Source organism: Oncorhynchus gorbuscha, linkage group LG09 (assembly GCF_021184085.1).
Source record: "Oncorhynchus gorbuscha isolate QuinsamMale2020 ecotype Even-year linkage group LG09, OgorEven_v1.0, whole genome shotgun sequence".
NCBI lineage: Eukaryota > Metazoa > Chordata > Actinopteri > Salmoniformes > Salmonidae > Oncorhynchus > Oncorhynchus gorbuscha.
The window spans coordinates 72,863,312-72,889,799 of record NC_060181.1 but is presented as its reverse complement, the minus strand read 5'-3'; the positions used below and the strand labels follow the sequence as shown (position 1 = coordinate 72,889,799).

The 26,488-nt window shown below is 42.6% G+C and overlaps 1 protein-coding gene across 2 annotated transcripts in view; it reads right to left on the bottom strand.

The window, feature by feature from the left end:
• LOC124044031 (ubiquitin-conjugating enzyme E2 E3-like) overlaps positions 1-11,658 on the bottom strand; it is a 39,980-nt gene extending 28,322 nt beyond the window's left edge. The window contains exons 1-3 of one of the 2 annotated variants that reach the window (XM_046363343.1): positions 11,502-11,658; positions 10,089-10,296; positions 7,822-7,872 (exon numbers count right to left, since the gene is read on the bottom strand). In XM_046363343.1, coding sequence (XP_046219299.1) covers positions 7,822-7,872; positions 10,089-10,285 — 248 coding nt within the window. In that variant the 5' untranslated portion in view covers positions 10,286-10,296; positions 11,502-11,658. Of the gene's footprint in view, positions 1-7,821; positions 7,873-10,088; positions 10,297-11,303; positions 11,468-11,501 lie in introns of those variants that run through there. The other variant, XM_046363344.1, reaches the window with a different exon arrangement.
• Positions 11,659-26,488: the final 14,830 nt, after the last annotated feature.

Genomic DNA, 26,488 nt, shown 5'->3' with positions numbered 1-26,488 from the left:
GTGGACAGTAGTTTTACCTTAAGAAGGGAGTGGGCAGCAGTTTTACCTTAAGAAGGGAGTGGGCAGCAGTTTTACCTTAACCTGTTACTCCTACCCCCTACTTTTTCGAACATTCTGTTAAAAATCGCGCAACATTTCAGCGCCCTGCTGCTCATGCCAGGAATATAGTATATGCATATGATTAGTATGTGTGGATAGAAAACACTCAGACATTTATAAAACTGGTTAAATCACGGCTGTGACTATAACAGAACGTGCGTTGCATCGAAAAGCGCAGGAAAATCTGATCACTGAAAATGGAAATATATATCCATCCGCCACTTCAACCCATTGATAAAGGCGAACCACAATAAATGGGGCTGAGGTTGCAATACCTACAGCTTCCACACGATGTCAACAGTCTTGTCATTTGCCTAGGCTTTGTTTCTTGGTCAAACGAAGAAGAGACAAGCCATTTCTTCAGGTCTCCGACCGGATATTTTGGTTGAGATTTACCCGGACATTATTTCCAGATGGACAGCTAAAGAATATACATCGCCTCGTGATCAATTTGGTCGCTTATTAACGTGTACTAATACCTAAAGGTGCATTACAAAAGTATTTCAAAGTGTTTTGTGAAAGTTTATCGTCGACTTTTTTAATTTAAAAAAATGACGTTACAAGACGCTATTTTTTTCGTTTATCACACAGTCTTCATAGATCGATATCTAGGCTATATATGGACCGATTTAATTTTTAAAAAAGTCCCAATAGTGATTATGGGACATCTAGGAGTGCCAACAAAGAAGATGGTCAAAGGTAATGAATGTTTTATATTTTATTTGTGCGGTTTGTGTAGCGACGACTATGCTAATTATTTTGTTTACGTCCCCTGCGGGTCTTTTGGGGTGTTACATGCTATCAGATAATAGCTTCTCATGCTTTCGCCGAAAAGCATTTTAAAAATCCGACTTGTTGCCTGGATTCACAACGAGTGTAGCTTTAATTCAATACCCATGTGTATTTTAATGAACATTTGAGTTTTAACTACTACTATTAGCATTTACGTAGTGCATTTGCATTTCCAGAGCTCTAGATGGGACGCCTGCGTGTCAGGTAGGAGCAAGAGGTTAAGAAGGGAGTGGGCAGCAGTTTTACCTTAAGAAAGGAGTGGACAGCAGTTTTACATTATAAAGGGACTGGAGTGGACAACAGTTTTACCTTAAGGAGGAAGTGGACAACAGTTTAACCTTAATAACCTCTTTGGGCTAGGGGGCAGTATTTTGAGATCCGGATGAAAAGCGTGCCCAAAGTAAACTGTCTGTTACTCAGGCCCAGATACTACAATATGCATATAATTGGTAGATTTGGGTAGAAAACACTCTAAGATTTATAAAACTGTTAGGACAGCAGTTTTACCTTAAGAAGGAAGTGGACAGCAGTTTTACCTTAAGAAGGGAGTGGACAGCAGTTTTACCTTAAGAAGGGAGTGGACAGTAGTTTACCTTAAGAAGGGAGTGGACAGTAGTTTACCTTAAGAATGGAGAGGACAGCAGTTTTACCTTAAGAAGGGAGTGGACAGTAGTTTTACCTTAAGAAGGGAGTGGACAGCAGTTTTACCTTAAGAATGTTAAGAAGGGAGTGGACAGCAGTTTTACCTTAAGAATGGAGTGGACAGCAGTTTTACCTTAAGAATGGAGTGGACAGCAGTTTTACCTTAAGAATGTTAAGAAGGGAGTGGACAGCAGTTTTACCTTAAGAATGTTAAGAAGGGAGTGGACAGCAGTTTTACCTTAAGAATGGACTGGACAGCAGTTTTACCTTAAGAATGGACTGGACAGCAATTTTACCTTAAGAATGGACTGGACAGCAGTTTTACCTTAAGAATGGAGTGGACAGCAGTTTTACCTTAAGAAGGGAGTGGACAGCAGTTTTACCTTAAGAATGTTAAGAAGGGAGTGGACAGCAGTTTTACCTTAAGAATTAAGAAGGGAGTGGACAGCAGTTTTACCTTAAGAAGGGAGTGGACAGTAGTTTACCTTAAGAAGGGAGAGGACAGCAGTTTTACCTTAAGAAGGGAGAGGACAGTAGTTTACCTTAAGAAGGGAGAGGACAGCAGTTTTACCTTAAGAAGGGAGAGGACAGTAGTTTACCTTAAGAAGGGAGTGGACAGCAGTTTTACCTTAAGAATGTTAAGAAGGGAGTGGACAGCAGTTTTACCTTAAGAATTAAGAAGGGAGTGGACAGCAGTTTTACCTTAAGAAGGGAGTGGACAGTAGTTTACCTTAAGAAGGGAGAGGACAGCAGTTTTACCTTAAGAAGGGAGTGGACAGTAGTTTACCTTAAGAAGGGAGAGGACAGCAGTTTTACCTTAAGAATTAAGAAGGGAGTGGACAGCAGTTTTACCTTAAGAATTAAGAAGGGAGTGGACAGCAGTTTTACCTTAAGAAGGGAGTGGACAGTAGTTTACCTTAAGAAGGGAGAGGACAGCAGTTTTACCTTAAGGACAAGTTTTTAAGAAGGGAGTGGACAGCAGTTTTACTTAAGAAGGAGAGGACAGCAGTTTTACCTTAAGAAGGGAGAGGACTTAGTAGTTTAATTAAGAAGGAGTGGACAGCAGTTTACCTTAAGAAGGGAGGTGGACAGTAGTTTACCTTAAGAAAGAAGGGAGAGGACAGCAGTTTACCTTAAGAAGGGAGTGGACAGTAGTTTACCTTAAGAAGGGAGAGGACAGCAGTTTTACCTTAAGAAGGGAGTGGACAGCAGTTTACCTTAAGAAGGGAGAGGACAGCAGTTTTACCTTAAGAAGGGAGTAGACAGCAGTTTACCTTAAGAAGGGAGTGGACAGCAGTTTTACCTTAAGAATTAAGAAGGGAGTGGACAGCAGTTTTACCTTAATAAGGAACTGGTGGTACTGACAGATAATAATAAACTAACAACACATGCCACAGCTTCTATTGAAATATGACTATGCGATCCCTGAGGGGATTGAACACATAAAGCCACACAAAGCACGGCAGGTAAAGAGTGCAGATTGACATTTATTGTCATGAGTCTCATCCTGGGGGCATAACTCTTAGATAGGCCAACTGCAAAGTCAAAATTGGCTATATTGTAAAAATTCCTGAAAAATAAAATGTGCCTTTTGGTCTACATTTAAGTTCGGGTCAGGCATTAGGGTTAGCAGTGTGGCTAAGGTTAGGGTTAGCAGTGTGGCTAAGGTTAGGGTTAGCAGTGTGGCTAAGGTTAGGGTTAGCAGTGTGGCTAAGGTTAGGGTTAGCAGTGTGGCTAAGGTTAGGGTTAGCAGTGTGGCTAAGGTTAGGGTTAGCAGTGTGGCTAAGGTTAGGGTTAGCAGTGTGGCTAAGGTTAGGGTTAGCAGTGTGGCTAAGGTTAGGGTTAGCAGTGTGGCTAAGGTTAGGGTTAGGTTTAAAATCAGATTTGAGGAATGTGTCTGTGCCAACTAGTGATCACTCTGCAGAGGTGCTTCCAGAACAAGAAAAACCTGCGTGCTATGACAGGATAGAACAACCTTTTCACTGTCCTGGGGGTGAGGGGGTGAGGGAGATAGGGGGGAGTGAAACGGGGAAGGGGGATTGAAGGGGTGAGAAGGGGGATAGAGGGGGTGACTCTTTGGCCTATGTCTATGTGGCAGTGGGGACTGTCTTACACTGTGTGACCCCACAGTAATGCAGGGTAGAATGTCCAAGACACCTACCACAGCTGACACAGACCAGGCAGTAACTGACGGACTGCCAGCAGCAGGCGATAACCAACTAACTCTGGTTCATATCAGATCTGTGCATCAAACCTTAATGACACGTTCCAGCCTAAAGGGTTCCAAAAGGGTACTTCAGATGTCCCCATAGGAGAACCCTTCTTGGTTTAAGGTAGAACCATTTTGGGTTCCAAGTAGAACCCTCTTTGGAAAGGGTTCTTTCTACATGGATCCCAAAAGGGCTCTACCTGGAACCAAAAAGGTTCTAAGGGTTCTCCTATGGGGACAGCCAAAGACAGCACATTTTCTTCTAAGAGTGTAGAGCTTTCTTTAAACGTTTATTCAGGGTAGATCAGATTGATGAACAGGGCAGAGAAATCAGCATTATATTTCTTCATAGCCCATTCTACATGCACTGCTTGCTTTAAGTGTAATAATGGCAAGATACATAGAATACAGCTGAGGGGTACAGTGTGTGTAGAGTTTCTCTGGTTGAGCCTGTTCTATAGTGATACACACTAACCATGCTTCTTTCCTGATCTGTTTCTGAACTAGACTATATGCAGAGAGGAATCACCAATTACTGAACGAATCTACCAATTATATACACATGAGATTGTTTGAATAAATGAATGGAACACAGATAAATAAGATGGAGAAGGTCTTTTCATAATTTGTCTAAATTATTCTTCAACAGTATCCCTCTAGAAACCAGATGATGAAAAGGATGAATTCCAGACGCTGTCTTCTAACAGGAGTAGAGGTAGGGGCGGCCAGACGGTGAAATGTATCCTGCCATGCAGAATAAACTATCAATACACAATGCAAGCTAACAAGAAGAACGGCTCCAATGTATACACAATTGTATCTTGTATCTAACTATTTTCAATGATTATGTATCCTTATATACATAATACATATATAACAAGGGAAGTCACGTTGAGATTGACATGTCTTTTTCAAGTGAGCCCTGACTGGATATGCAGTGCAGATGCAGAAGTCCTCTGCTACAATGTGTTCACTCTCACTAGAAATTCCATGGCTATTAGCACTTTGTCCTTTCAAAGAAGAAGTGAGCAGAGTGCACAGGAAGACCGGCACGGGGAAAGAATTGCATGCCAAGGTACATTACAAACAGAGCAGACTAGACTATACAGTTGATGTGCTTTATAGTAGCTTTATTTTGTTTAGTCATGTCGTCATTTAGATGATTTTCCTTTTCTAAAGGAGTATACATCCCCATATATGTCCTTTGCTCATAAACATGTGTGTTCATGTCTGGTCAGACAGATCTGCATGGTGGCGTTGGTGTTTCATCAATAGCAGTGCTTCTCTGCATTACTATCCAATAGCCTCGGCATAAACATTAAAACCATCATCGATCAGGTTACTGAATATGAATAGACTAGAATAGGTTCCTAGAGGGAACATCACTACACTGGGTAGACCAGCAACACAGAGGTAATGTTTTAATTCATCTGTTTAAGAATGGCATTCAGGTCCATTAAGTCTGTAATTCTTAGCATCAAATTGCAGGAGAGCTTGCCCTTGGATTAGTGTGTGTGTGTGTGTGTGTGTGTGTGTGTGTGTGTGTGTGTGTGTGTGTGTGTGTGTGTGTGTGTGTGTGTGTGTGTGTGTGTGTGTGTGTGTGTGTGTGTGTGTGTGTGTGTGTGTGTGTGTGTGTGTGTGTGTGTGTGTGTGTGTGTGTGTGTGTGTGTGTGTGTGTGTGTGTGTTACTGTGTCAATTTGGAGTACACAAGGGCCTAAGGTGAAAGAACAAGGAAAATATTTGATAGTTGATACTGCAACCAAAACCAACAGCAATGAACTAGGTTATCTAAACCAACTGAAATTAGAGCTGAGTTGTGGGCCAAGGCACTATCAAGGCAGTGAGCCGAAATGTGACGCATTACCATCAAACCACTGTAATGTCCTAGGCAGCCTCTAGGTAAATGCACTGGCCACTGGGGATGTGTGTCCCAGGCAGCCTCCAGGTAAATGTGTGCACTGTATAGGGAACAGCATGCTATTTGGAACACAACCAGAGACTGACTGTCCAATTGACTGAAAGGTGATTCATGAGCCACGCATGCACACACCATGACAGCAGTGCTGATCAAGGATCAGGTCGCCCTTGTCCTTTTAATCATATTTGTTATAATCTAAAAGGAAAAACTGATCCTATATCAGCACTCCTACTCAAAGTGCACAGCACAGAGTGAAGGATAAGACCGAGAAAGGTCCTGCATTGTCAATTACCATTATCAAAGGTTGTCTCCGGAATGCCCTAGTTGTGCCAGGGCAGGATATCGATCCCGTTTCAATTCAGAAGACACACGGTGTGGGCTGGAGCTCACCACTACAGCATCAACACAACAGGCAGAGGAGGAGCACATATACACCCACATCATGCTGATCTGTGGTCCATGGTCCACGACCACATGTTCACAGGGACACAGTGATCCAATCTACATCTCAGTGAGGCAGTTTTGCATGTCGAAGGTTAACTTAACCTATGCATACATGCAACATCAGCATCTTAGAAAACAGGGGTGTATTCACTAGGAACCAAACAGAACCAAACAGAACCAAACAGAAGCAAACGGAACGATTTAGGGAGGCACCTACCTGAATTTTTCCAATAGAAACTCTTGTTTCGTTTTACATTTGGAGTAAACCGTTTCTGTTGCGAAATGTTTGGGGCTAATTACACCCCAGAATATTTGTCCAAAGACGTTTCTTATAAATGTCTCTTGACTAAAGGTAGCAGCCTCTACATCAACCCCTATGACACCACAGTAACTGATTCTATTCTAAAACCACAAACCTGGAGTCAAAAGAATTCATGTCGGAGGTTAGTGTTAAGTTGAGTTTATTAGGATCCACATTTGCTGTCACACATGCAGCAGCTACTCTTACTGGGGTCCACTTAAACATAAAATACATGACAGTGAAATATTGGTGTAACGTGAATCATCTCTATATAAGAGAGCGGCTTTCAAAGAGGCAGTGGACACAGTGAGGTTTGTTTAGCAGGAAATAATTCATGGTTGCAGCCCAATAGAGGGGTGAAGGGGCTAGTCTGAAGAATGCCAGTACCCCCCTTTAAGTCCTGGGTCTAGGGAGCAGAACAAAGACCATATGTCATAGTGCTGCTTCATGAATATGTTCTAGAAGGATATTCCCGGGCTGGGGTCAAAGTCATTAGAGCTAATACACTTAATGACAGCATGAAACCCAGTTTCAGAGGCCTAACTCAAACTCTGTCTGTAATTTCTCCTTGGTTGAAGACATTTAAAATGCAACAACAACCAAAATGATGAAAATACAACTGTCAGTATCGTTGCAATAGTGGTTTGGATATAGAACATTTACACACCCCAGTAAGCAAAGTATTGTAAGTTTATCAAATCGCATGACTGGAATTGAATTTCAGAAGACTCAAAAGGGCATTCAAGAATCTAAAACAGAAAAATTTTTTCACCCTCTAAAAGACTTGTTTAACAGCAAACAGTAAGACGTGTTTAACAGCTAAAAAGTATGAAGCAAAATTACTCAGCTCTAATTAAACTGAATCTGCAGCCTCCCATCTGCTTTTCAAAAACATATCCATGTCAACTCTGTTATAGACACATATCTATGTCAACTCCGTTATAAACACATACTGTATCTATGCCAACTCTGTTATAAACACATAACTGTCAACTCCGTCATAAATGCGTAATTGTGTCAACTCCGTTATAAAGGCATTTCTATGTCAACCTCGTTACAACAGATGGAATCTAAATGGACAGAGATCAACAGCATGTAGGATGGAATCAAAGACAGTCTGCAGAAATGCATTATTGAAAACATGACTGGGCAAAAAACACAGCTACAAATCAATTATTTAACACGTCAAAAACCATCAAACCAGACCATCCTCTTCGTCTCTGCTTTGAAGCCAGGCATTGAAATAATATGAATGTCCTAATAAAACACTTTAATATGACAAGTAATACAACAAGTTAAAATAAATATCTTGCAACAGTTTTATGTGACAGCAGAACACATAACTGACAGCCTTCAGCCTCATCCTAAAAAAGAGCATAAACAGAATACAAATGAATATGAAAACTTTGCAGTACCTGCAGTTAGGTGGTGGATCCAGAGTAATCTCAGCAAGCTCCTTCTGGATTCTGTGGGAAATAAATGATACATGTATTGAAACTATGAGAAGAGGGCTGTGAGAGTAGAGACTCAACAGCACTAGACTAGAGCAGTCCTTTAGGGATGAACAATACACATAAACAATCATCAAGGATAAAAACACAGCAAAGTCAACAGACTTGTTTCTATTGTGGACCTCGCTGTCAGAGAGAGAGAGAGAAATGAGAGGAGAAGAGAAGAGATTTTACAGCACTAAACTAGAGTAGCCATGTAGACTAGGGACTTACACTGCCCTCTACCAATGTAGCTCTAACTGCATGGCTCTCTCTCTCTCTATATCTCTCCCTCTCTATATATCTCTCTCTCTCCCTCTCTATATCTCTCTCTCCCTCTCTATATATCTCTCCCTCTCTCTCTATATATCTCTCCCTCTCTCTCTATATATATATATATCTCCCTCTCTCTCTCTCGCTCTCTCTCTCTCTATATATCTCTCCCTCTCTCTATATATATATCTCTCCCTCTCTATATATCTCTCCCTCTCTCTCTACATATCTCTCCCTCTCTCTCTATATATCTCTCCCTCTCTCTCTCTATATCTCTCTCCTATATATATATATATCTCCCCCTCCTCTCTCTCTATATATATATATATATATATATATATATATATATATATATATATATATCCCTCTCTCTCTCTCTCTCTCTCTCTCTCTCTCTCTCTCTCTCTCTCTCTCTCTCTCTCTCTCTCTCTCTCTCTCTCTGCTCAGCACAGCTAACATGGCTGCTTCCTCTTTGTTCTCCCAGGCAGAACCCGAAGCCCAAAACAGCAAAACTTTCTCTCCTTCGTTTCTTCCCATCCATTCACCCCAAAACAACACTCTCACCCCCAGCACAAAGCTAGCTCCCCTCACCTCCAACCCCGCCACTCATCCACCCGTTCCAGTCACATTAAGCACAAAAGATTTTATTTTAAAGCTTATATGCAAATGAGGCAAAGAGGGAGAGGGAGGGGGGAGGACCTCGGGTATATTTGACAAGGGCTTTAAACCAGAGAGCGCTGCGTAGGGGGCTGTTACTAAAGCATTATTAACAGTTCGTAAGGGAGAAAAAGGGGAGGATTTTGACATACTTGCCTTTAAATACATTTCTATTCTGGTCTACCGTTAGTATTCGATACATATAAGGGGCAATCTGCAGATGCTACATCCATTTTAGGACTTATAAATGAATGATATGTACCCACTGATTCTTGAAGAATACAACTCCATTGTTTGTAAACAACTTAAATGCAAACAAACCCTATATAGCCTTAAAACATGGTTGAAACTATCATTTCAATATCATGGACGGTCAGTCCGTGTGCATCCATAGCGCTGTCCATGAATTTGGAAGTGATTGCATTTCTCCAGCCCCATTCCTCAGCTTTTGAATGAAACAGGGGCGGGGTTAAGGCTTGGTTATTGTGTTTTTTTTATTTATTTTACCTTTATTTAACTAGGCAAGTCAGTTAAGAACAAATTCTTATTTTCAATGACCCAATGGCCTAGGAACAATGGGTTAACTGCCTTGTTCAGGGGCAGAAGGACAGATTTGTACCTTGTCAGCTCAGGGATCCTTTAAGTTACGAGTCCAACGCTCTAAACCTCTAGGCTACCTGCCGTCCCTACACTCTAACCACTAGGCTACCTGCCGCCCCTACACTCTAACCACTAGGCTACCTGCCGCCCCTACACTCTAACCACTAGGCTACCTGCCGCCCCTACACTCTAACCACTAGGCTACCTGCCGCCGTTGCAACTGCTGATTGACACTTTAAGGGCTATTTTGTAGATCATTCTGTTTATTTTTGAAGTTCAGATAATCTTGAAAACTGCTAAACATTTATGTATGTTAAAGTGACTATCTTCCTCTCACACAACATTAAATGTTGTGACATGATGAGGAGAATAGGTCACTATCAATACTTCACGAAACCTTGATCAAACAACTTAATAATAAAGCCTTTACTACATATGATAATGTAGTACAATGGCTGTAGTTTTTAATAATCGTATTTGGCACATGAATAATAGATTCAAAGAAATGGCTCCTATCATAATAGGATTTGTGACTCAAAGGATTAAAGCATTATAAATTAACCATAATTCTTATATTAGGCTACTCAGTTTAGCAGGATGTCGGCGACAGTAATTATGAATTATTCCAAATTGGAAGAAGACAGTGATAATGAAGACATTACCTTTTAGCACTAGTGGACAACTTGGCGGTAGTCTTGCTGGATAATTTGGTAGGTTTCTTCTGTTGCTGAGGAGGTGTGGCGGGCTGCTGTTTTCTCTCGGGCTCCGGTACTGCCGGGTCTCTCTGGTCCGCATCAGAACTACCACTGCTGGTGCTTGGACTCTCATCATCTGACCGCCCTTGTCTTTCACTGGACATGTTGATTCCCCCTATGAAGAATGAACAGAAAAGATATGCACTGTTTCAATAACTGGGATACCTACATCATAACTTTGGATAATAACTTGGTCATAGGCTACAGCTAATCGATAGCTGCATTGAATCTACGCATGATGTTATTGCAGCTGAGATTATTGATATCCAGCCGAGAGAGATAGGTGTTGCTCATCATCAGACATGTAGGTTACCTCCTCAACTTTACATAACTCACTGGACTGGTAGACCCCTTTGTGGGTTGGTCTGTGCTTTGTAACCTACATAAGTAGGCCTATTCAGGCCTATGTCCTGTCTGTCAATTTGATGGTTAGATGTTGAGCATTACTGAGTATTCATCAAAAGTTATTTATAAACAAAAGCTAAAACTATTTATACATAATATCCATTAGAGTACTTTATTTAAATCACTGTAATTTTGATGGACAAACGATGTTCTTTATGATTCCATAATCCATAATGGTCACACCACACGTCTATATCAAGGTATATGGTTAGATAAGGGTCACCAAATCATTCCATTAGCTCGATCCAATTGGCTTTTAATAATCCCCTTATAGACCCATAACACGCGTGCAAATATTGTTACATTATCGCAGTGTATTTGAAGCCCTGTGGTCGGTAATAAAAGAAGGCTCGGATTCAATCCTTGTGACTAATGACCAGGGTACTATACCTTCGTTTGGGGGTGAGTTCCCGAATGATTTACCTGTCAATAGCCAAGCAATAGAAAACAATGATACAAAACACTTCTAGCCTACAACATAGCCACCATCACACAAATATTGGTTTGGAGAATACGAATGAAGAGCTGCAAGGAAAGCATAATTGCACCTATTTGCAGCAAGGGGGCTCGCAGACAGGCAGGCGAGCTAAATAAAACATAGCGTGTTTCTCTCACTTTAGGAGACCATTATTATACGTCTATCCCCGACGAATAGGAGCATATCGACTATAAGTCAATTGACGCATTCTAAGGAACAGTACATGTTTCAAATCCGACCTTAGAGTCCCTTGTAGATCGGCAAGGTTTGTTATGGTAGGAGACTCCAGTATCAGCATGGTGTACCAAGTCAACTGATGCATGAAGTCAGTTCTGAGCAAGCTCCCTCTAACACGACAGCGCTGAAAAAAAACAAGAAAGGACGATCTTTCTCCGCCTAAACTAGACTCTCCCGGGTCCTTGGAGCTTGTTCTTTACCTTTAGCGTGGTCTCGTCCTGATTTAGGCTGGGTAGGAGTGTTTAAAATCCGGTGGAATTGTAGCCGGGAAGACGACGAGCTCCGGCCAAGCTGTGAACATTGGAGAATCGGAAAGAGAGGAGGTGCTGCATTACTGGCTTAGAAGAGACAGGTGGCGCTGGATAGCGAGTGAGTCAATCGTTGCTTTGGGTCCATTGAGATTGAGACAGGGAGATCTGTTTCACTCTCACTTCCAAACGATGGAGCAAACAGCAGGAAATGCACTGTCTGTCACTACTTGCAGTCCTCTGATATTCATTCGAGTGAAGGAGCATATGTAGGACTATTATTTTGTTGTTTTTGGGGCTTCAAAACAGCGGAGGGGAATACAGAATACAGGTTTGAACAACGCTTGTTATGTGTCACTACAGTTGGATACAATGTTGCCTTGTGGAAGTTTTCTGTGATGATTGCCTTGACTGCAGCTGTGCACGGAACGAGAACGGATCCATTGTATATAGACAAAGCTATAATGTATCCCGTTGGGAACAAGTTGAAGATTGCCAAATACTTCTGAATTTATAACATATATATTACCTTCTGCATTTGTTTTTCTATAACGGAAAAGGTATATATTTTACATTATATGTTAATCATTCATATCCTATAATATCTTCATTGAACGAATTTGAAAGGTTTATCATAATTGGATAATTGAATTGAACTGATCTTATTTGAATAGGCTTACAGTAGGTGCAGTTCTATTGATTGCTTCTCACAGCACTTTATTGGTGCTGTATTCATTCATTCATCCATCCATGAATTATTTGATTCATTAATTCAAAGGCAAATAAAGCACCTGTGTTAACTGTGTGATATAGTAAACTATTGCTGGGTCTTGAATGGGTACTGTCTCCAAGGCCAGGTTACCCAGGTGTAGTATGAGATACGTAAAGGTTGACGGGGGAAGCATGAAATAATGATTCTGGCTGACACCTAACTTGAAGTCCTCCTGGCTGTCACGTGAGTCGAGACGGCCAGGCTATGAAAGAATATCCAACGACCTCAAACATTTGCTTATGAATTGGCCTACCTCTCTGCACTACACACATTCAAAGGAATGCCATGACAGCTTGACAGGGTGTTAACATGAAGAACACAGGAGTCAGAAATAAGTCATAAACTGTTGTGGCAGGTTGGAATGTACAGATGTCAGCCACTTACTCAGAGGGAAAAGAGTTGAATCTGTTGCTACTTCAGCAGCTTCCACAGGATACATGTGCAAACAGGAGGATTATCTGCAACGTCTGACACCCAGCAGATAACCACATAGTTGATTGATCGAGGGGGGGGGGACATTATCAGTAAATTATTTGCCAAGTTCTTGTCACACCACTGTGATAAAAAGATTGTAGAAATGCCACTATTGATTAGTGTAGGATTCAGAATCGGCTACAATACGTTTTGATGGCTCCTTCACAGAATCTAGAGGTGAAATCAGAAAGGAAGATTGTTTAGTTTGGCTGTGTGGCTAGCTCCCTGGAGGAGAGGAGAGGAGAGGAGGGGAGGGGAGGGGAGAGGAGAGGAGAGGAGAGGAGAGGAGAGGAGAGGAGAGGAGAGGAGAGGAGAGGAGAGGAGAGGAGAGGAGAGGAGAGGAGAGGAGAGGAGAGGAGAGGAGAGGAGAGGAGAGGAGAGGAGAGGAGAGGAGAGGAGAGGGCAAGTGCCTGACGTCTGGGCCTTATCGTCTCTGACAGCTCACTGACAGCAGGGAAAGGAAAGGAAAACAGAGTTTTCCAATAGATGTGATGAAAAGGAATTACAAGGCTGTACTCAGCCATGATATGAATCAAATGTACAGTAGGGAGAGAATAGATACATCTCTGGAGGGCATATATCAACAGAGTGAAAAATGGGTTGGTATTCATTATTGTGTAGAATATAAAAGCAAAAGGAAGTAGGGCAGTAAGTCCTTGGTTTATTGTATCTTTGTTGTAATCGCTTCCCTTCCCCTTAGCGAGAGGAATATGTGCAAGTCAATTATTCATGAATAATACCTCAAGGTAAATAAAGGTAGGAATGTCTTTGAAGGAATCAGTTGGTCAACTGATACAATTATCTGCAATGTTATCATTCGTGTTTTGTCTACATCCAACTTCCAGTTGATTTAACTCTTTTTAGCTTAACTGAAGCGGTCAAGCTCCTTTTTCAAAAGTATGCAAAGTAATGGAACATAATGCACCTGCCTTTTACTGAAAGCTGCAGGATGTCCTTCATCACTCATCCATGATGAGTGTAGTAACACTTTATTGCCACCTGAAAAAGCCCTTATGATAAGAGAAAAAACACTGTACCGCTATATATTTCTGATCATAATCAGCCAACTGCATTTTTCAAACCATAAAATGCTTTACTCAAGTGTTTTAAGGCCTTTGGTGTGAACGATAGGAAGATGGACTAAAGTAACTCATAGAAACTAATATGAGAGCTACTCTAAAGACAATGGGTTTGCATTTACAAGAGAGCCAGTAATTAATTCGCCCACATACACACACACACACACACACACACACACACACACACACACACACACACACACACACACACACACACACACACACACACACACACACACACACACACACACACACACACACACACACACACACACACACACACACACACACACACACACACACACACACACACACACACACACACAGAGAGAGAGTTACAAAGCCACTATACATAAAAGTAATGTACCTTGTGGCTCTTTTAAATGGGAGTACATTTAGGAATTGCCAGGACCCTAAAACGATTGTCCTGCCTTAATATTAATAATGGGTTCTTAATTAGACTCAGTACACAGAAAGCAGAGGAAATGGACATTAATATTTCATCACACAGATGTCTGTCTGTCTGTCTCTTTTTCCTTCCACCCCAGGGAAACAGCTACAGTAGACAGGGCAGAGATTCACAACAAGCACTTCAAGTGCAGACCGACTGTGTATGGACTGGAACATTACTCTTAAAAATGTCCCCTTCCAGTGCTGTCTGTGTGTATTTGTGGTGGTAGTGGTTTGTCCAAAGGTAGGACCTGATGTTTGTTTGTTTTTTATTCCTGATATTTACTAAGAGTGTTTGTGTATCGGGGATGTCTATATTTGAAGTTAGTTTATTGGGTCAATTAAGCTTTCCCCCTCTCTTATACTGTACTTTTAATGTTGATATGGAAGTACTTGCCATGAGTGAGCTGACTATGTGTGTGTAGACGATACGAGTCCATAAGGTCCGATAATCAGAGAGGAGGAAGTGTATATTCCATCTTTGTGAAGGTGCCCTCTGTGTAGTTCTGAGTGTAGATAAAGCCACTAGTGCCTCAGTCTGGTCTACACTCTTAGAAAAAAAAGTGCTATCTACATGGAACCGAAAATAGTTCTACTCGGAAACAAAAAGGGTTCTACCTGGAACCAAAAAGGATTCTCCTATGGGGACAGCTGAAGAACCCTTGTTTCTAAGAGTGTAAAGAGTGTAGTGGAAGTGCTGCAGACTCCAAACCACATATCCCCCATGGTGATGGGGGTTTGATCCCCCTTTCTGATGACTCTGTCAAAGCTCCTCTATCTCTGTAACTTCCAATTGTCCTTTCTTAAAATAATTAAAAAGTGAAAGGGCATTAGAAATCTGATGTCCTTTTTTTCCTCTGGAAAGTGCCTTCTCCTGCTCCTCCTAGGACTATAGGCTGAAACAGCATGTTGGGACATCCAGACTCCCAGACATAACACACCACTGTGCTCATTGACACTGAGTCACTGGCACCATGCAGCCAAAGACAACTCCCCCAGAAGAACATTGTGTAATCTGATGTTGTTTTTTCTCTCTGGTGTGGTTTTGGATGAATTCATTTTTTCCTCACACAAGTATTTAAGTCCTGGTGAGACATGGAAGACAGACACCTCGCTAACTTAGTTGTGGGTTGTCCCTTCTCCAGAAACAAATGTGTCCAAAATGGCACCCTATTTCCAATAGTGAACTTTTGCCATTTGGGACACATGAAACGGAGTGCTGTAGAGGATTGCCACCGAGTGTTCTGATATTGGGTAGAGCTGCAGAGCTATTTGTTTTCACTGTCGTTTCAATTTTATCAGGTTGACTCTTGTGCGAAGTTGTAGACTGGAGATGATAATATTGCCTTAAGAGTATGTTGAAATTATTCCATGATGTGGTGTGTTAATACCGCCGATGTCTTTGTAGATAATTGCCATATGGTTCTAATCAAGTTAAATGCAGTGTTTTGAAAGAAAAGGCTAATTGTTTATTTGCTGCATCTGTCAATTTGATACCGGATCCGATTTCCTTTTATCTAATATGGTGGTGGTCATTTCTTTGCTTATTGACCAATTCTAACATTGTTTGGTTGGAATTGCTTCTCACATGTTGTCTGTAGCTGTAGCTCTGCCGCACAATTACACATAACCTGCTGACTATTTCTTTTGTCTAGACATTGCTCTCTCTGATGGATTTTATACAACGATAACAAATATTTACATTGTTGTAATCCAATAGTTTTGTAGGGGAGGACATTGTATGAATAACTCCTTCTGACTGTGTATGTTTAATGATTGGTTTGTAGATTTAGCTTATCTGGAGACGTGCGAAAGGGAGGGCTTAGCGAGGACATTTGCATCCAAAATGGTACCCTATTCCCTGTATAGTCCACTACTTTTGACCGGGCTCATCGGGGCTCTGGTCAAAAGTTTTTTATTTTTTATTTTTTATTTCACCTTTATTTAACCAGGTAGGCTAGTTGAGAAAAAGTTCTCATTTGCAACTGCGACCTGGCCAAGATAAAGCATAGCAGTGTGAACAGACAACACAGAGTTACACATGGAATAAACAATTAACAAGTCAATAACACAGTAGAAAAAAATGGGCAGTCTATATACAATGTGTGCAAAAGGCATGAGGAGGTAGGTAGTGGACTATTTAGGGAATAGAGTGCCATTTGGGACGCACATTGTGAATATAAGCCCTCTTTGATTACAATATTCTACTGAAGTGACATGAGCCTTCTGTTTTCATCACACAGTGTTCACAGTTCACGCTTTGGCTGCCCCATCGCATGTGTGTGTGTGTGTGTGTGTTTGTGACTGCGAGTGTGTGCGTCCATGTGTGCGCACGTGTGTTTGTATGTGAGGGGGGCCGGGGAGGGGCGCAGTGTGTGGTAATTAGAGTACCAATGAATAGAGCTGCTGATGGGGGGGAGAATCTGTGAATTATTACCCTTTATTCATTCTGAGGTATATTGCAGGTGTATTACAACTTGGAGGTGAGGAATCACCATAGACATTCTGATTAATCTGTATGAAATGCCACCTAAAGACAGAGGCATGTGGGGGATGACTTGGGGAAGGTGATGCATAGTAACCAGGTCCCATCTGTTTGTACTCTCACCAACTCGTATATAGTCGTTATCATGCCAATAACCACAGGAGTACCATATACAACACAAACAGATCTGGGAATAGGCTATGTTCACAGCACTTCTGGGCTGGCTTTGTCTTGACCGCTGAGGATTTATTAAACAAGATTTTATTTTAGCTCCGATATGTTCTCTGTTGACCTGGATTAATATAAAGTATATAGCCTCTGAATAGCCCCTTCTCAAGACTCCTCTCTCGCTTTTTCCCTCTCTCTTTCCATCCCCCCTCAGGCCCCCTCCCTCCCGTAATGTAGCCCAATGTCCTCTGATTACCACTGTGCAGTTTGCATGGCGTTGAAATTGAAATGTGCTGTACTAATATCCACCATTAATTATTGCCAGGGAAAAGAGAGGAATTCCAGTTATTCCTCTCTCTCTCTCGTTCTGTCTCCTCTCATGCTCTCTCTCTTTCACTCTCCTCCTTATTCTTCTCTTTTCGATTCTATGCTAGGAAGCAGGATTTAGCCATCATTATTACCCATCTGGATTCATATTCACCACCCACTCAGCAACATTTCAAACCAGTCTGACCCAATGTTAATCTGAAATGGTTAACATGAACAGAATCCATCCCTAGACCTCAACACAAAACGGTGTAATGAAATGTATTTGCCTTAACGTCTATCTCACAGCCATAAGTAAAAGGTGCTATAAAATACATATTGACTGTGGCAGTTTAGATTGAGAATTGTCTCTCACGACTCTCTGATGACTTGAGCAGAGTTTTAAATACACCTCTCAAGGCCACACAGATAGAGGCACTCTACTCTTTATAAATGCGTGCACACTCTCACACCACACACACACACACACACACACACACACACACACACACACACACACACACACACACACACACACACACACACACACACACACACACACACACACACACACACACACACACACACACACACACACAAAAAGCTCTTTATGGGCAAACTGCCACATTCAAATTCCATCAGATGAAGAGCATCTAGCATCCCTCCCTCATAGGACTGTCTGTTACCATGTCTGGTCAATAGTTCAGCTGAGGGATGATCTATTTTACTGTTGAGGTGATTCCTTCCTGGTTTGACCAGGCCAGCTGCATTTTGGCAGAAAGTTAGACTCAGGCCATACCCAGTGGGCAAAACTGGTTGAAATTATTTAAACAACCAGATTACAACCAAACGTGTGACAATACATTCAGTTTGTAAACTGGTTGTAATGTAATGATGTCAATACACAGTTTGTAAACTGGTTGTAATAGATTACAACCAAGCGTGTGACAATACATTCAGTTTGTAAACTGGTTGTAATGTCAACAACCAGATTACAACCAACCGTGTGACAATACATTCAGTTTGTAAACTGGTTGTAATGATGTCAACAACTAGATTACAACCAACCGTGTGACAATACATTCAGTTTGTAAACTGGTTGTAATGTCAACAACCAGATTACAACCAACCGTGTGACAATACATTCAGTTTATAAACTGGTTGTAATGTCAACAACTAGATGACAACCAACCGTGTGACAATACATTCAGTTTGTAAACTGGTTGTAATGATGTCAACAACCAGATTACAACCAACCTGTCACACCTTGGTCATTGTATTTTGTGTTTTTGTTATATGTTTGGGTAGGCCAGGGTGTGACATGGGTTTATATTTGTTGTATTCGTATTGGGGTTTGTATTATTTGGGATTGCGGCTGATTAGGGGTGTGTCTATTTAGGCTTGGCTGCCTGGGGCGATTCTCAATCAGAGTCAGGTGCTTGTCGTTGTCTCTGATTGAGAACCGTATTTAGACAGCCTGACTTTCGCGTTGTATTTTGTGGGTGTTTGTACCTGTCTCTGTGTAGTAGTCACCAGATAGGCTGTAATTAGTTTCACGTTTCGTTTGTTGTTTTCGTTTATCAGTTATTTCATGTACCACGATACTTTCATTAAAAGTCATGAGTAACCTACACGCTGCATTTCGGTCTGACTCTCTTCTTACAACAGACGAACTTCGTTACAGAAACACCCACCACTCACAGACCGAGCAGCGTGTGAACTGGCAGGATCTAAAGGAGGACGTTATGGACAGCAGAAGCATGGATTATATGACGTGGGAAGAAATCGACAGGTGGGCGGCCGACCCAGAGCGAGTGCAGGAGCCCCCCTGGGATTCCCTATAGCAATGCGAAGAGGGCTATAGACGTATGGAGTCAAAGAAAAAGACACGCCGGAAAAAAACGGAGAGGCGCTGGTTTAAACAGGCAGCGACAGCTGGAGCAGCAAAGGGAGGATGAATTATTTGGAGAATGGACATGGGAAGACGTGTTGGATGGTAAAGGTTGTTACACTTGGGAGGAGATATTGGCCGGAAGAGATCGCCTCCCATGGGAACAGGTGGAGGCACTAAGGAGAGTAGAGGCAGCGGGAGATAGGAGCGGATGATACGAGGGAACACGGTTGGCAAGGAAACCGGAAAAGCAGCCCAAAAAAATATTGGGGGGGGGCTAGAAGGGAGAATAGTTATGCCAGGTAGGAGACCTGCGCATACTCCCTGTGCTCACCGTTGGGCTAGAGAGCGGGCAGGCACCGTGTTATGCTATAGAGCGCACAGTGTTTTCAGTGCGGGAGCATAGCCCGGTGCGGCAAATACCAGCTCTTCCTATTGGCCGGGCTAGAGTGGGCATCGAGCCAGGTAAGCTTGGGCAGGCTCGGTGCTCAAGAGCTCCAGTGCGCCTGCACGGTCCGGTCTATCCAGAGCCACCTCTACACACCAGTCCTCCGGTAGCAGCTCCCCGCACCAGGCTTCCTGTGCGTGTCCTCACGCCAGTACCACCAGTTCCAGCACCACGCACCAGGCCTCCAGTGCGCCTCGCCTGTTCAGCGCAGCCAGCGCTTTTCTCCTCTCCTGCGCTGCCGGAGTCTCCCGCCTGTTTAGCGCAGCCAGAGCCTTTCTCCTCTCCTGCGGTATCGGAGTCTCCCGCCTGTTTAGCGCAGCCAGAGCCTTTCTCCTCTCCTGCGCTGTTGGAGTCTCCCGCCTGTTTAGCACAGCCAGAGCCTTTCTCCTCTCCTGCGCTGCCGGAGTCTCCAGTCTGCCCAGCGCCGCCATTGCTCCCAGTCGGCTCAGCGCCCCCAGTCTCCCAGTCTGCCCAGTGCTCCCAGTCTGCCCAGCTCCGCCAGTGCTCCCAGTCTGCCCAGCTCCGCCAGTGCTCCCAGTCTGCCCAGCCCGGCCAGTGCTCCCAGTCTGCTCAGCGCGGCCAGTGCTCCCAGTCTGCCCAGCGCCGCCAGTGCTCCCAGTCTGCCCAGTGCTCCCAGTCTGCCCAGCGCCGTCAGTGCTCCCAGTCTGCCCAGTGCTCCCAGTCTGCCCAGCTCCGCCAGTGCTCCCAGTCTGCCCAGCGCCGCCAGTCGGCCCAGCGTCGCCAGTCTGCCAGGATCCGCCAGAAGTGCCAGTCTGCCAAGATCCGCCAGAAGTGCCAGTCTGCCAAGATCTTCTAGATCGGCCAGACAACCTGAATCATCCAGTTCCACCAGCCAGCCAGGATTTACCGGAACCTACTACCTGCCTGAGCTTCCTCTCAGTACTGAGCTTCCTCTCAGTACTGGGCTGCCTCTCAGTACCGGGCTTCCCCTCAGTACCGGGCTTCCCCTCAGTACCGGGCTTCCCCTCAGTACCGGGCTTCCCCTCTGTACCGGGCTTCCCCTCAGTACCAGGCTGCTTCTGTCCCGAGCTGCCCCTCTGTCCTGAGATGCCCCTCTGTCCTGAGACGCCCCTCTGTCCTGAGCTGCCCCTCAGTCCCGAGCTGCCCCTCAGTCCCGAGCTGCCCCTCTGTCCCGGGCTGTCCCTCTGTCCTGAGATGCCCCTCTGTCCCGAGCTGCCCCGCTGTCCCGAGCTGCCCCGCTGTCCCGAGCTGCCCCACTGTCCTGAGCTGCCCCTCTGTCCCGAGCTGCCCCTCTGTCCCGAGCTGCCCCTCAGTTATGTGGGGATCAGGGTGAGGACTATTAGGCCATGGTCGGCGGAGAAGGTGGATTATCCCAGGACGCGAAGGGGAGGAACTAGGACATTTATGGAGTGGGGTCCACGTCCCGAGCCAGAAGCACCACCATGGACAGACGCCCACCCGGACCCTCCCTATGCTCTTGAGGTGCGTCCCGGAGTCCGCACCTTAGGGGGGGGGGGATTCTGTCACGCCTTGGTCATTGTATTTTGTGTTTTTGTTATATGTTTGGGTAGGCCAGGGTGTGACATGGGTTTATATTTGTTGTATTCGTATTGGGGTTTGTATTATTTGGGATTGCGGCTGATTAGGGGTGTGTCTATTTAGGCTTGGCTGCCTGGGGCGATTCTCAATCAGAGTCAGGTGCTTGTCGTTGTCTCTGATTGAGAACCGTATTTAGACAGCCTGACTTTCGCGTTGTATTTTGTGGGTGTTTGTACCTGTCTCTGTGTAGTAGTCACCAGATAGGCTGTAATTAGTTTCACGTTTCGTTTGTTGTTTTCGTTTATCAGTTATTTCATGTACCACGATACTTTCATTAAAAGTCATGAGTAACCTACATGCTGCATTTCGGTCTGACTCTCTTCTTACAACAGACAAACGTCGTTACACAACCATGTGACAATACATTCAGTTTGTAAACTGGTTGTAATGATGTCAACAACATTGTGACAATACATTCAGTTTGTAAACTGGTTGTAATGATGTCAACAACAGATTACAGCCAATTACATTCAGTTTGTAAACCAACCGTGTGACAATACATTCAGTTTGTAAAGTTTGTAAACTGGTTGTAATGTGAACAACCAGATTACAACCAACCGTGTGACAATACATTCAGTTTGTAAACTGGTTGTAATGATGTCAACAACCAGATTACAACCAACCGTGTGACAATACATTCAGTTTGTAAACTGGTTGTAATGATGTCAACAACTAGATGACAACCAACCGTGAGACAATACATTCAGTTTGTAAACTGGTTGTAATGATGTCAACAACCAGATTACAACCAACCGTGTGACAATACATTCAGTTTGTAAACTGGTTGTAATGATGTCAACAACTAGATTACAACCAACCGTGTGACAATACATTCAGTTTGTAAACTGGTTGTAATGATGTCAACAACTAGATTACAACCAACCGTGTGACAATACATTCAGTTTGTAAACTGGTTGTAATGATGTCAACAACTAGATTACAACCAACCGTGTGACAATACATTCAGTTTGTAAACTGGTTGTAATGATGTCAACAACTAGATTACAACCAACCGTGTGACAATACATTCAGTTTGTAAACTGGTTGTAATGATGTCAACAACTAGATTACAACCAACCGTGTGACAATACATTCAGTTTGTAAACTGGTTGTAATGATGTCAACAACTAGATTACAACCAACCGTGTGACAATACATTCAGTTTGTAAACTGGTTGTAATGATGTCAACAACTAGATTACAACCAACCGTGTGACAATACATTCTTAGTTTCTGAATGGCACAACAAAGGAATTAAGTGTGATTTCACTGTCATTCCTTACAATAGAGTCTGATAGAGGAAGATTATAACATATTACTGTAGGAGAAGAGTTTGGCTCATTACTTAGTAAGAGCATGAGAGAGACAGAGGGAGAAAGAAAAACCTTGACTATGTACTCACACTCAGGGAGCATAGCCTTGCTATTGAGAGAGTCAGGCATAAGCAGACCTGGCTCTCCAGAAAAGACAGGCTATTTGCCCACTGCCCACAAAAATTGGTAGAATCCAAGCTGCCCTCTTGACCTCCTGCCAAATGTACGACCATATAAGAAACACATATTTACCTTAAATTACACAAACCCACAAAGAATTCAAACACAAATCAAATTTTTACAAACTCCTGTATCTGTTAGGAGAAATACTGCAGTGTGCAATCCCTGCAGCAAAATGTGATCTGCTGTCATGCCACAAGAAATGGTCAATCAGTGGGTCATACCTATATTTATCTGCCTATTCATTTCCCCCCGTCATTTCGTACATTCTACTATTTGCACATTGTCACAACACAGTTCAAATGTTATACAAAAAAATATACTGCAAATAATGTATTTTAAACCTTATTCTTCTCTTGAAACTTGTTGTGTGTGTAATGTTTACTGGTAATGTCCAATTGTTTTTGTTTTATTTAATTGACTACATTGTTTTGTTGACAACAAATGTAAATGAAATACATTTTTATTCCCACTTTGTAACACAATACATGTGAAGACATTCAAAGAGTGTGAATACTTTGCAAGTATACAGTGTAGGCCGTCACGTCGTTGTTGGTAATCAAGTCTACCACTGTAGTGTCGTCTGCAGGGTCTGCAGGGACTCGAGCTTGAAGACGAGTTTGGAGGGTACTATGGTGTTAAATGCTGAGCTGTAGTCGATGAACAGCATTCTCACATAGGTATTCCTCTTGTCCAGATGGGTTAGAGCAGTGTGCAGTGTGGAGTGTGGTTGCGATTACGTCGTCTGTGGACCTATTGTGGAGGTAAGCAAATTGGAGTGGGTCTAGGGTGTCAGGTAGGGTGGATGTGATATGGTCCTTGACTAATCTCTCAAAGCACTTCATGATGACGAAAGTGAGTGCTATGGGGTGGTAGTTGTTTAGCTCAGTTACCTTTGCTTTTTTGGGAACAGGAACCATGCTGGCCCTCTTGAAGCATGTGGGAATAGCAGACTGGGATAAGGATTGATTGAATATGTCCGTAAACACACCAGCCAGCTGGTCTGCGCATGCTCTGATGATGCGGCTGGGGATGCCGTCTGGGCCTGCAGCCTTGCGAGGGTTAACACGTTTAAATCTATTACTCACCTTGGCTGCATGAAGGAGAGACCGCAGGTTTTGGTAGTGGGCCGTGTCAGTGGCACTGTATTGTCCTCAAAGCGAAGTTGTTTAGTTTGTCTGGGAGCAAGACATCCTGGTCCGTGACGGAGCTGGTTTTTTTTGTAGTCCGTGATTGACTATAAACCCTGCCGCATACCTCTTGTGTCTGAGCCGTTGAATTGCAACTCTATACTGACGCTTAGCTTGTTTGATTGCCTTGCGGAGAGAATAGCTACACTGTTTGTATTCGGTCACGTTTCCGGTCACCTTGCCCTGATTAAAAGCAGTGGTTCATGCTTTATCTGTCCATAGGACCACTTTAAGCCATACACTTCACAAAGCTGGGCTTTACGGAAGTGTGGCCAGAAAAAAAGCCATTGCTTAAAAAAAAATAAGCAAACATGTTTGGTGTTTGCCAAAAGGCAAGTGGGAGACTCCCCAAACATATGGAAGAAGACTACTCTGGTCAGATGAGACAAAAATTGACCTTTTTGGGGGGTGAATAGTTATGCACGCTCCAGTTTTCTGTTAATTTGTCGTATTTCTTGTTTGTTTCACCCCCAAAAATATTTTGCATCTTCAAAGTGGTAGGCATGTTGTGTAAATCAAATGATACAAACCCCTCAAAAATCTATTTTAATTCCAGGTTGTAAGGCAACAAAATAAGAAAAATTCCAATGAGGGTGAATACACAAGCCAATGTATTTATAGTGTACTTGACGACTCACAAGCAGAGTTTTATAAAAACCCAAACCAATTCTTCAACTTAAAAACAACTCCAAGTGTATTTTGAATGGATATACTAAATTAGAATTAAAGCGATTGAAATTAAAATACAGTTTTAACGAGTGTAAGTTTAATGATAGTGACTGAAAAACAATTATTTTAAAGTACACTTTTTAAAAATAGGTGTATTAAAATGTGATTATAGCATATTTATAGTATACTAAAAGACTGAAAAAACAATTAACACACTTTTAATAAGCGTGTTGAAGTGTAATGATATTATATTTATAGTATAATTACGATATACTAGAAAAGTACATCTCGTATTTGAAGTATAATATTAAAAAATGTTTGTACATTTAAGTAGACTATTTTTTTTCTCTTGGGGTATTCGGCCCATGTGACATAACTTTTGATTTGATTTAAACATGTTTCACATGTCAATAAAGCCCCTTTGAATTTAATTGAGAGAGAGGGGAAAAATAGAGAATGAGAGAGAGACACACAGAGCAAGAGCGGGAGAGAGAGGAGAGAGAGACATATAGACAAAGTGTGAGAGAGGAGAGGAGAGACAGAGACCTTGATCACAGATTTACACACAATATCATCTGTCTCTAACTTTAGGGGATGTTCCAAACGTCTGCTCTCTGAAACTATTATTCTTGAGTTGATTATCCCAGTAATAACTGTATTTGTCTCTTCTCATTTGTGTCACAATGGGTTTGGAGTATCACAATTAATATATAGAGAGGGGGAATGAAAAGGAGGGAAACTGATTGGAAAGGGAGGCCTCTGCCTCTTTCTCGCTCTCTCTCTTATTCCCTTTGTTGTTTTTTGAGCATCTAGGGATATTACTTCCAGTCTTCTGTGTTAGCCCAGGGCAGAGATAAAGGATTACAGAACATAAAAAGGGGCCGTCTCAAATGGCACCCTATTCCCTTTATATTGCAGTATATTAGAATAGGGCCCTTAAGGCTCTGTACAAATGCAGTGCACTATATAGGGACTAGAGTGGCATTTGGGACGAGTGGCATTTGGGACGCACTAAGACAGCAGTTGATGTTATGTTTCTTCGCTGCATCCGTTTGGATTATTTTGCCCTCTTTCTGAGTCTAGGGTGTTTCTATGCAGGCTCAATTAGGATACAGTAATGTATTTTATATTGTGGTTTTACTATAAAAGATGGTTGGAACAATGGAAAGCAGGGATGGATGTATACAGTGCTAGCTGGGAGAACAATGATTTACACTGTTTCCTGTTAGTTTTTCTATATAATTTATATAAACCTGTTCATCTTCAGAAGGGATGATTTTAGTTTTGTTCATCTTCAAAAGAGATGACTATTGTTACCTGTCTGTTTTACACTTTGAGGAACTGCAGTCTCTCAATCTCTCTCAAGCCAGTTTATCATATTCTTAAATTTATACGTAGATCAGTACTCACTGTGCTTCAAGCGTCAAGTACTACTCAAGGAATCCCTCTCTCCATCTTCTCCTTCTAATCTCTTCCTCCAGTCCCCTCTTCATTCCTCTCTTCACAGCTATCATCCTCACGCTGGTCTCTTTGTACTTTTATAGGACATCTTGTCTTTATTGTTGATGCCTGCAATTCTCCACCTCTCCTTCACACAGGTTACGTCCTGTATGGCATCCTATATAGTGCACTACTTTTGACCAGTGTAGTGCACTATATAGGGAATAGGGGGCCATTTGGGATGCAAGCAAAGTCAGCTGGATGGTTGGTAGTGAATTACTGAGTAGGCGGTCTGTCGTGTGAAAAATGCTTATAGGCACAGAGGAGAATTCTGTTACTATCCAATCAACTGAGCCAGTATAGCGAGGGCCCCTGCTCAGCTTTATAACTACTCTCATGCTATTTCACACATTTTGCCATGAGGCTGAGAGAAAATGTTGCTGTTTTAGAGCTAATTTCCTGTTATTCTACACATTTTGCCATGAGGCTGAGAT